Source organism: Siniperca chuatsi, linkage group LG5 (assembly GCF_020085105.1).
Source record: "Siniperca chuatsi isolate FFG_IHB_CAS linkage group LG5, ASM2008510v1, whole genome shotgun sequence".
Lineage (NCBI taxonomy): Eukaryota > Metazoa > Chordata > Actinopteri > Centrarchiformes > Sinipercidae > Siniperca > Siniperca chuatsi.
In genome coordinates, this window is record NC_058046.1 from 17,713,504 (window position 1) to 17,723,938 (window position 10,435).

The following is a 10,435-nucleotide window of genomic DNA, read 5'->3' on the forward strand; positions in this document are numbered from 1 at the left end:
CATGTTTCTCACTATACATGTGAGGACATTGTATTTTTTTTACAGTCATACCATGGCGGTCAAACCTAACCGTAATATGCTTAACCTTAACCCTTACCCTAAACTCAACCTATTTACGGTTCTTACCTTAACCCTGAAATCAAGTCTGACCCCTCAAGTAAATGGTTAAAATTACGAATATCACACACACTTTTTTTTTACTATACTTGTGAGGATATTTCATAGTTTTATATTCATTCCATGGAGGCCAACCCCAACCTTAACTCCAAACGTTACATGTATAACCTTAACCTTAACCTATTCATAGCTCTTACCCGGGTCTTAACCCTAAAATAAATAGTAAATATGATGAATACCAAGCACACACACACATGCACACGCAAGCGTTGAATAGACGAAATGGTTGTACTTAACACAAGGAGTTTCAGTTAAAACAACACACACAAAGGTGCCAGGAGGTACAATGAACCCTTTAATTGCCTATTTAAGAATCAGTTTACACAGCATTTGTGTGTCACTTTGGAATGAATCTCTCTCTCACACACACACGCGCACACACATAGCGAGAGACAACACAATATTCTTGGTACACACACAGCTCCTCACACACACCCTACTACTGCTCAGCTGCCAGTTCTACCAATAACATTTTTTTTTGTCTAACAAATAAGTCCCCTGAAAATAAAATAAAAACGCTCTTTTAAATACAAAACTATCATCTTTTCAGTGATGTCATGCACATTATAATTTGCAAATAAAAACACATATTCAAAAAACCTTTCAAACATCCCCTATGTGGTGTCACCACCTCTCTTTCTGCTGCCTTTCATTTAATTTGCTTGTTCAGCCAGTTTCTCAGAGTCTCTAGATTCCTCTGAACCCAGCGAACATTTTTCTGCACGTTGTCCAGGGCAACCTGAGTAGCTCTCAGCTGAGACGCCTGTTCTTTGATAGACTCAAAGAACATCTGCACCTGGGGGTCAAACACACATATGTTTACAAAAACATCATACAACTGAAAATTTGACCCAAAAAAATGTAAATTCACAGACATTTCCTCTTTCAGTTGAAGTCACAGTTAGATTTGCAACAAGGTTAGCACACATTTGTTAATGCTTAGGGTTTTACAGATATGTCTTTTTAGGTCAGTACAACACTATTGTACAATTGAAAACAATTTTGTAAGGGTCTTACAACAAATGCAGGTGCAAAACAGGTTAGGTTTCTCAGACATGTCATTTTAAAGTGTTTTAGGACCACAGTACTCTGATTTATCACTAATTATCATCTCAATCACTAATATTGCTGATATTGCCAATACCAGCCAATGCAAATAGCATGTTGAAATACTGGTGCATCTCTAAATTGCCTTGTAGAATATAGATGAGTTCAAGATATAAGAGCACATTTACTTCAGTGAGTTCCTCTGGAGATGAAAACTGGCCTGTGGTGCCAATGATGATGTTTCTAATACAAAATGAGCCCAACTGGAACCTGCAGAGCAGAAAGACAACAGAGAGGACAGTCACAGACTAATATCTCTTCCTACATATGCACTCACTGATATTTAGGGCTTTCATAGGTGTGGCATAAACTACCTAATGTGTTGCTTGTGGTATAATCAGGTTAAAAACCTGTTCCACTTTTTATTGAATGGCACGGAAACCACTAAAAAGGCATCCAACTCACAAGACCAGCTTGATTTGAGTATATATACTTGTTAAGACATTATTATGTTTTAAAAAGGTAAGGAAAACTGCATTTCCATAGCATCACATGGTTTTACAGTATTATGTCATTCACAATGTCTCCATTATGTTGTACTAACTTTTGAACTAGTGTGTCCCAGTTCTTTTTGACAAAGTTCCAGGCAAGGTGATGTCCCCGCGGGTTCCTGGCCACCATCAGGATAAGAGAGGACAGGTCCTGGGATCGAATCATCTTCCCTTCCAGACCTAGCTCCAGCAGTCTGCAATGTAAACACACACAATATATAACTGCCATCATTTGAAGAGCCTCCAGTGAAAGTTTAGCTTATCTGTAATATAGACATAAATATTGGATATCGGTTGGCAGCAGTGCTGTGATACAATACCCCATGTTTGCCACATGGTGGCAGCATTAACTGTGTGAAAAATGTAATATGGAGAAAATGCACCTATGTAGTTTGTTTGTGTCTCTCGTGCAGGTCAAGGCAAACAGGATTTTGCTTTTTTGTGCTGCAGAGAGGGAGATGTTGTATGTGTGTAAGAGCGAGGCCCAGCCGTGGTCTTCCTGAGCTCCAACTGAATACACTGTCGTTGCCACGTCAGTGGGCAAGCTAGGGTAAACGCAAGCAGAGATGTGCATATTAGGGACGTGATGAAATATACAATTATATGGTCCAGCCTAGCACAGGGAATAGCTGCTGTTTATGTAAATCATATTGGTGGTTGTTGACTCATAACATACATCATTACCAGTCAACAACTGCCAATTTAATTTAAAATATAATTTAGACAGACATACTTGAGTGTACCGTTGGACTGAAGCCAGTCTTTGAAGCTCTGACGTGCCCGCTGCAGACAGGGAGGGTCATCCAGGTGGCAAGCCAGTGACAGGACCTCTGACCTCAGCCGTCGCTCGGACACAGAGCCACTGTCGCTCCACGTCTGCTGGTCAATGACAGCACGGAAAAATCGCAGGATGTACATCTGCACCAAAGCACACAGAGAAAAAGCATCTCACATGAACTCTCAGCATTTCATACTGACATTGGAATAAATATGATACTAAATGTGTACTCTTGTCTTCTTACGCCAAGATTGCTTGTTAGATCAAACTCATTCCTTTTCTCAATCAACTGATAAAAGCCCTCCAGATAGCCCAGGCCTTGGAGGAGAGGCACAGTGTGTGTCTCCAATCGCAGGTAACCAATCAGGTCTAAGCCTTTAGTGAGCGGCAGATGACCTGCCCTTTGGAGACATACAAGAATATTTGAAAGGTTAGGTGCTATTTCAGGTGGGAGGTTGTGTTGCTGTTATGTGTAACTACAGACATGCAGAAAAAAAACACTGTCTCTTGTTCTCTCACACAGATCCACAAACACATAAACACACATATCTGCTTACGTGACTAATTGAAAGACATTGTGTATCAAGTGAGTCCTGTCTTTGTAGCTCAGAGCAGTGTGGTTTTCCAAAAGTATTTTGGTCATCTCGTCCCAACCACCGTCCTCGTAATGAACCACATAATAGCCTGTCATGTCAGTGTTTACTTTCAGCCAGCTGACTTCCTCTCCTATATGTATACTGTCTAAATGAGACATAAATAGCAAAAGAGTGAATAGAAAACAATATTATGGCAAAGCAAAAGATATGTATGAATTATATTTGGCATATTCTCTCTTCCCTGTTACCTGTGCGTGTTGTCATCAGGTGTCTGTGGATGGTGCTGGAAGCATCTGTCTTGTATGTCAGAGGGATATGCCAAAGGAAACTATACAAGAGAAGGGTATCATTTTAAAAATGTAAAACCTACTGCTCAAACCTGAGAGTTATTTAAAATCACAATAGTCTTGGAAATAACAGATGAGTAGCTGCAAGAGTAAAAAAAAAACAGAGTAGAAGAGCAAGGCACAGTGTGAAAAAAAAAGTAAATTAAATAAAAAAAAACTGTACAAGTGCATGTACATGCTCACCCCTGTTGCAATGTGGACCAGAGAGGGTCTGAAGGCAGCATTGTCCTCAGGAACCTGTCCTGTCTAAGCAACAGACGAGGCCCCTTCCTAGTTACAGTTACCAAAGGAATACCTTTCTGCAGAGTCCAAGTGTTCATCATGGCTGTCAGGTTCAGGTGTTCCCCTGCAAACAGGTACTGTAGGAGACAATCGGAGATCAATACATGCAACCACACCATGTCACAAAGTAAAAAAATAATCCTCTAAACGGTGTGAAACATTTTAAGAGAAAACCCATGTAGAGGGGTCAGTGAGATGTTTAAATGTTACTCACTGCATTCTTGGAGGCCTGGCTGCTGCTGTAACAGTGTTTTCCTGAGATGAAGTCCTCCTCTGAGCATGTCTGAGAAACAAAATAAAATAGAACATTTCATTTTTTCCCCAAGATAAATTTCTATTAAAGGATCATAAACATTATTTGCAAATCACATCTACCTTACGTTGCTGCTGACCATAGTACAAGATAGTGTTTAAGAATTTGAATGTGATCTTTCTACCTTCATGGCAGCTGTTGGTTCCAATTCAATTCTGTACAGTAAGAAAATTAACATGCTTGAGATTGGTAATGCATCAAAATGAACACCATGTCTGCTTTTATTTTTGTCAATGTTTTGTTATTGATGCATGGCAAGGCGGTGAATTCTTTTAAAATCACTTACAATTGCATTACTGGGCAAAGATAACTTTGATGGCAATAAAAACAGACATAAAGTTCACTTTGATTCATTACCTACTTTAAGCAACTATGAAGTCTCAGCAACTTGATTTATGCACCACAATGAAATGAATGGGAAACAGTGACTGTCTGGAAGGAGGGAAAACACAAATCAAAAATCTAAAACACTACAGTGTGCAAATATACCAGATTTATAATATATGGGCTAAACCTTTTTAAAAAGACCTTTAAAGAACACCCAGACAGAAAAATATGAAATGTATGATTTCTGTAAATGGATCATTCACTCTCTGTTCTTTGATGATAATTCCAAGATTGTAAAAAGGTAAGAGGATAACATATCTCAACAGGTGCAAGCTTCTTGCTCTATTGTGATCAAGCAATGAAGTTACAGACCAAATTCAAATTCAAATACAATTCTGTCAGGTTGTCCCTTTTTGATTTACAGGAATATGACAAAGGACTACACAGTGAATTTCACAATTAACAAAATTAATTTGTGTTTGTACATTGGCAAGACTGTCCCACAGGTCCTGGTTGCGTGCATTTCTGTAGCTGTATTTGCGGAGGTATCGTACTATACCACTCTGGAACACGTCATCTGTCAGAAAATGTCGCAGCATGTGCAGGACACATGCTCCCTGGTGGGTGAGAGAGAAATGTTTATTTAACCAATGGGCCACAACAGGTTATGCTGTAGGTTGGTGTCGAAGCAGTTTGAATGTTGTTAGTCATAAATGTGAAAAAGATTAGATTTGCTGTTACAATATCAATATAGAGATCAATAGTTATACAGTCACAAGTGTGTGTTTGGAGGCTATTTTCCTACTATTTCAAACATGACCAGGCCAACTGTTTAAAAAAACAGAAATATCTTCTTTTTTTTTACATTGACAATGTCTGTTTTATTCATCCCTGATTTTGCAGATAATAAATTTGCACATATTATATACTCATAATGAATTGCCATTATCAGTTGTGTAACCCTCTTTGTCACTAGGCACAACACATGTACTGTATGAGACTGAAAGCATACTTTGTCATAGGAGACTGTGTCAAACATCTGTTTGATCTGTGTGGGGTTCTCTGCTGGGCTGGATATTGGCCGAGAAGAGTTCAACGAATCATGACCAACTGCTGCAAAACAGGTGTACAGTAGATATTCCTCCTGCAAGATTGTGCACAGAACAAGATCATCAGTACTCTCTCCCAGGCTTAATATTAATCTACCATTATTAATCCATTAAGTCGATTCTCAGACTAAACAAAGCTCATACCACTTTGAGGTCGGGGTAGGTGGCCTCGACTGAAATGTACTCCATGTATCTGGCAAATCCTTCATTCAGCCAGATATCGTTCCACCACTCCATTGTCACCAAGTTACCAAACCACTGCAGGCAAGATAGATTTAGAATTTCAAAATTCACTAACTACTACTAAAGATAAACAAACATTTAATCCTGTATGCCATTAAAGTGCAGACACAGTGTCCCACTCTCACCTGATGGGCAAGCTCATGGCCGATCACCATAGTAACCCAGAGTTTATCAGAAACGGAGGAAGTGAGGGGATCAAAGAGAAGGCTGGTCTCTCTATAGGTGGTCAGACCCCAGTTCTCCATCGCACCAGACTGGAAGTCTGGGATGGCTATCAGATCTGAGAGAGGGAAAACATAGGGCAGGGAACAGGAAGTGACGGGTAAAGAGGGGGAAATGACAGACACTCTGTGACAAAAATCTGAAAAACTGAACAAAGGATACCTTGTTTGGGTAGAGGATAGTGGATGTTGAAATACTCCTCATAGAAGTCTAGCATTTTGACAGCAACCTCCAGTGCATAGCGGGTTTGCAGCCACTTCTCTGGGGTGGCATAGATGGACACCTACAGATACACACAAGTGCATGAAACACAAAAAAATTTGTCTTTGAGAAAGTAATATTGTTGGCAAGAAATGAAAGAAATTAAAATATTGTCAGGAAACCACACCTGCACCCCAGAAGATGTTGTTGCAGTGACAGATTTGAAGTCACAGATGACAAAAGCTACGAGGTACGTGCTCATCTTTACACTTGCATCAAACTGGTCCTCAAGCAGGCCATTGTTTACTTCAACTGTCTTGACCTGAAATACACAAACAATTCAATGCAGCCATTTTTCACACACATTAGAACATGTGTGATAATTATAATAATAATAAAACTATATTTATAGAGCACTTATCAAAACAAAGTACAAAGTGCTTCACAACAAGAGAAATAAAATACCACAGTGAATGACGAAATATTAAGAAATAAAATACATAAAATACACAAAAGCAATAAAATAAACAATAAAATAAACAGCCAGTTCAGGTAAAATCAGGATATGCTTTCAGATAAAAATGTGTTTTTAGAAGAGACTTAAACAAAGACACTGACTCAGACAACCTAATTTCTTCGGGCAAGTTGTTCCAGAGCCTCGGGGCCCTGATAGCAAAAGCTCTGTCCCCCTTAGTTTTCATCCTGGACTCAGGAACAGACAGGAGACCCCTGCCCGAAGATCTCAAACTACGTGAAGGTTCATAAGGATTACAAGGTCTAAAATATAGTCTGGAGCCAGGCCATGAAGAGCCTTAAAAGTAATCAATAAGATCTTAAAATCAATCCTAAAACAAACAGGGAGCCATTGTAAAGAGGATAAAACAGGTGTGATGTGGTTGTACCTCTTGGTCCTGGCTAACAGCCTAGCAGCTGAGTTCTGTACAGTCTGCAGTCGTGTCAAAGTTTTTTGATTGAGACAAGTGAACAGGCTGTTACAATAATCAAGGCGCTAGGAGATAAAAGCATGCACAATAGTTTCTGCATCACTAAAATTTTAAATAGATCATATTTTTGCAATATTTCTGAGGTGATAAAAACATGATTGGACAAGCTTAGTAATATGTTGCTCAAAACATAAATTGCTATCAAACAGGACACCAAGATTTCTTGCAACAGGCTTGATATGTTGTGACAGGTTACCAGTAGATGGCAGTATTTGTTTAGTGATGTGTTGGGGCCCAATAACAAGGATTTCAGTTTTATTTGAGTTGAGCTGAAGAAAATTTATCGACATCCAATTTTTTATGTTAGACAGGCAGTCCTGCAGAGAACTAAGCGTACTAAGGTCAGTGGGCTTGACAGGGAGGTACAACTGTGTGTCATCCGCATAACAATGAAAAGAAATACCATGTCTGCGGATGACATCACCCAAGGAAAGCATGTATAAGGAGAACAATATTGGTCCCAGAATTGAACCTTGAGGCACACTATACTTGATATGGGAAAAGGATGACATGAAGTTATTAATGCTGACACAGAATTTCCTATTGGACAGATAAGATGAGAACCAGTCTAGTGCAGTGCCAGATATGCTCACCCAGTGCCTTAGTCTATCTAAAAGAATGCCATGTCCAACAGCACAAGAACTGATCACATATCTGTGTCTGCATTCATTAAAAGGTCATTGGTGACTTTGAGAAGGGCTGTCTCAGAGCTGTGGTGTTGACGAAAGCCAGATTGGAACTTTTCTAAGCTATTATTGTTTTCCGCAGCAGCAAGAAGCTGTTTAGATACAAGTTTTTTGAGATTCTTCAAAATAAAAGGCAATTTGGAGATTGGGCGATAGTTCTCCAGGAGGGTGGGATCAAGCCCAGGTTTTTTTAGGACTGGCTGGACACAAGCTGTTTTAAAGTAATCTGGGAAGCAGCCAGTAGGGGGTTAGGGGGGCAATAAATAATTGCAAATATGACCGGGAGGGGGCCACCAAGTTTAAACATGAGCACTTCAAAGGAGGAAAAATCATTGCAAGCTATGAGGTTACACTTTAAATGCTTCCTATAGACAGTAACAAGGCCCCCACCTCGACCACAGACCCTAGGGCGACTAAAGCAGTCAAAATCAGGATCACAATTCAGCTAGCTGACTGTGCTGCTTCAGATTTGAGGTTGAGAGTGGAGGTAAGGTTCTGCATATATGCAACACTCACCACAGGCATGTTGGACAAAGAAATGTACTCTGGACTCCTCCTGATCCGTACAGAGAAATTGGCTTTGAAGTTTGGCTCATCGAAACAAGGGAATGCCATCCGAGCACTTGTGGGCTCAAAGTGAGTTGAAGCTAAGGTTCTGAAAAGAGACATTAGCAGATACTTTTTATTGTATTGTATTGCCAATGGACTAGTTGGAACCTCCCTGTATATGTAGGATATTTTACTAAGCTTGCTGTGAAACAGTCTATCTGGTCTTACTTAGTCTCTCCTGTGCTGGTTCTGTAGGTGCTTTTATAGAACCCATAGAAGCCTTCTGCAAGTTCTGCCCCAAATTCAATATACAGAAAGTATTTGTGCCCACTGCTGAGCACTCTGGGAGAGAAAATGCCAATCTGCTCATGGGAAGGGTTATGAAGAACTGGAAGAACCTATGAAGAGAAAAGCAGGATATATTTAAATATTTCCATTTTTTATTCATTCATTATTCATTTAATGCTAAGTGAATAAGAAATGAAGAGAGCATGGGTCCAATGTAAGAAACAATGATAAATAACCTGTAGCTCAGCTACCTGGTCAGACAGATGTGCGCGATCCTGGTCCAATATGGTGGCCTTGGAGATCTGCAGACCCTTGCTGTGTAATACAACCCAGTTTGTATTGTTCTGGACATCAATCTGTATCTGTACTGAGCCAGTGAAACTGAGACTTGTGAGGTTGGGGTGCAGGAGTAGGTGGTAGTGAAGAGGAATGATGTACCTAAGATAAAGAAATACGTCTTGTTTATTAATCAGCGACTGAAAAACAGAGGTCCACCAATTTTCATGTCAATTTCCTGTATGTGGGTATAGTGTAAAACAAAACTAGTGTGAAGGGTACCTTGGCAGGCGAAGACGGCTCCAAGGGAAGGACAGATTACCAGTATCCAAAAAAGACTGTGCTCCTGCGGGGTGAGGAGGGCTTGACGCTGGTTGTGAACTCTGAGTGGGCTGAGACCCAACCAGAGACATGTGCAATAGAGACAGCACTAACAGCCTCACTAAGACCATTGTAGAGGAAATGTCCTTCAACCACTGAATTGAAAAAAAAGCAAACAAACGTGTGACAGGCTGACAGCTAGTATTGAACTTCACATCCCAAACATGAGGAGCGATGAAGGACCACCTGATGTGAGTGTTGAATGCCTGCCCGGATGATCTGTCCAGATGTCGCACATCAGAATATGGCTCATGAATCTAAAATGTCTCAGGACCTTTCTTCTTAAACCTGCAAGATATTAGAGCAGGATTAAAAACACACCACATACAGTACATCTCTTCATAATACAACATTTATACCACTGTTCTTCCTGTGTTCTAGTAGTCCAATCAAAAATGTTAAAATTTACTGTGTCTCACCTATAGAGAACTAATCCGGCCAGGTTTATGGTTGTGGTTATGGTTTCAGTTAATATTTCAACAAAATCACTCATATAGCTCATAATGTAGCAAACTCCATCTTATTTCACCTGTTTATATCTACGAGGTAAAGGTGTTTATGTTTGCAAGGTGACAGTTTTGGACTTTGCAAGCATCACACATGAATACTGTTGAGTGAGCAGTTCATTCTGGCAAACTGAGCTGTGTTTAAGGGCCTCAACCACGACACATCTCAGCCTGAAGGAGACACAAACATGTGACAAGCAACCCACATGATTTTCCATGCGGACAAAACAAGATGAGGACACAGCTATAACTGTAAGGTGACAACAGCTGCATGAGCATAACTGCAGTTCAAATCAGGCTGCATAGGCACAAGGCAGTAGTTGTACTGTGCCATGCTGATTATGTTAGTGACAACAATCCGCAAGTTCACCAGTAATGGAACTAATTGTTATAAAGATTGCAGGAGTAATACTTACTTGTCTTGTATCTGCTTTAGAGTCATGTTTTAACAGAAATAAATTAGCCGCAAATGCCAAAAAGCTTTACCTCGATCATTTAGGCTTCATCATACTTCCTTCATGTCCCTGCTGTTGAGTTTCACTTTCTCTTTTA

The 10,435-nt window shown here is 40.0% G+C and overlaps 1 protein-coding gene across 5 annotated transcripts; it reads right to left on the minus strand.

The window, feature by feature from the left end:
- Positions 1-459: 459 nt before the first annotated feature.
- erap2 (endoplasmic reticulum aminopeptidase 2) lies at positions 460-10,435 on the minus strand. 5 transcript variants are annotated; one of them, XM_044196783.1, is made up of 22 exons: positions 10,370-10,433; positions 9,564-9,665; positions 9,279-9,472; positions 8,972-9,158; positions 8,661-8,830; positions 8,400-8,538; positions 6,381-6,515; positions 6,155-6,275; positions 5,896-6,050; positions 5,672-5,785; positions 5,431-5,562; positions 4,904-5,035; positions 3,993-4,061; positions 3,680-3,855; positions 3,398-3,477; positions 3,111-3,294; positions 2,798-2,954; positions 2,509-2,693; positions 2,159-2,320; positions 1,829-1,969; positions 1,413-1,494; positions 460-973 (listed from the first exon to the last, which is right to left on the minus strand). In XM_044196783.1, exons 3-22 carry the CDS (start codon positions 9,446-9,448, stop codon positions 827-829), a joined length of 2,838 nt encoding a protein of 945 aa, XP_044052718.1. In that variant the 5' UTR covers positions 9,449-9,472; positions 9,564-9,665; positions 10,370-10,433; the 3' UTR covers positions 460-826. The 5 variants fall into 5 exon arrangements, with proteins under 5 accessions (XP_044052718.1, XP_044052713.1, XP_044052715.1 ...); XM_044196778.1 differs by having other exon boundaries at positions 8,957-9,158; XM_044196780.1 differs by having other exon boundaries at positions 8,957-9,158; positions 10,300-10,425.

What these genes read in the sequence shown, in the direction of transcription:
- erap2 (XM_044196781.1), bottom strand. Translation starts at nt 9,448, where the DNA reads ATGGTCTTAGTGAGGCTGTTAGTGCTGTCTCTATTGCACATGTCTCTG. An exon ending in ACCAGGTAGCTGAGCTACAG is followed by an intron (nt 8,831 to 8,956) that starts GTTATTTATCAT and finishes TTCTCTTCATAG; the next exon opens with GTTCTTCCAGTTCTTCATAA. An exon ending in ATCTAACAAGCAATCTTGGC is followed by an intron (nt 2,694 to 2,797) that starts GTAAGAAGACAA and finishes GCTTTGGTGCAG; the next exon opens with ATGTACATCCTGCGATTTTT.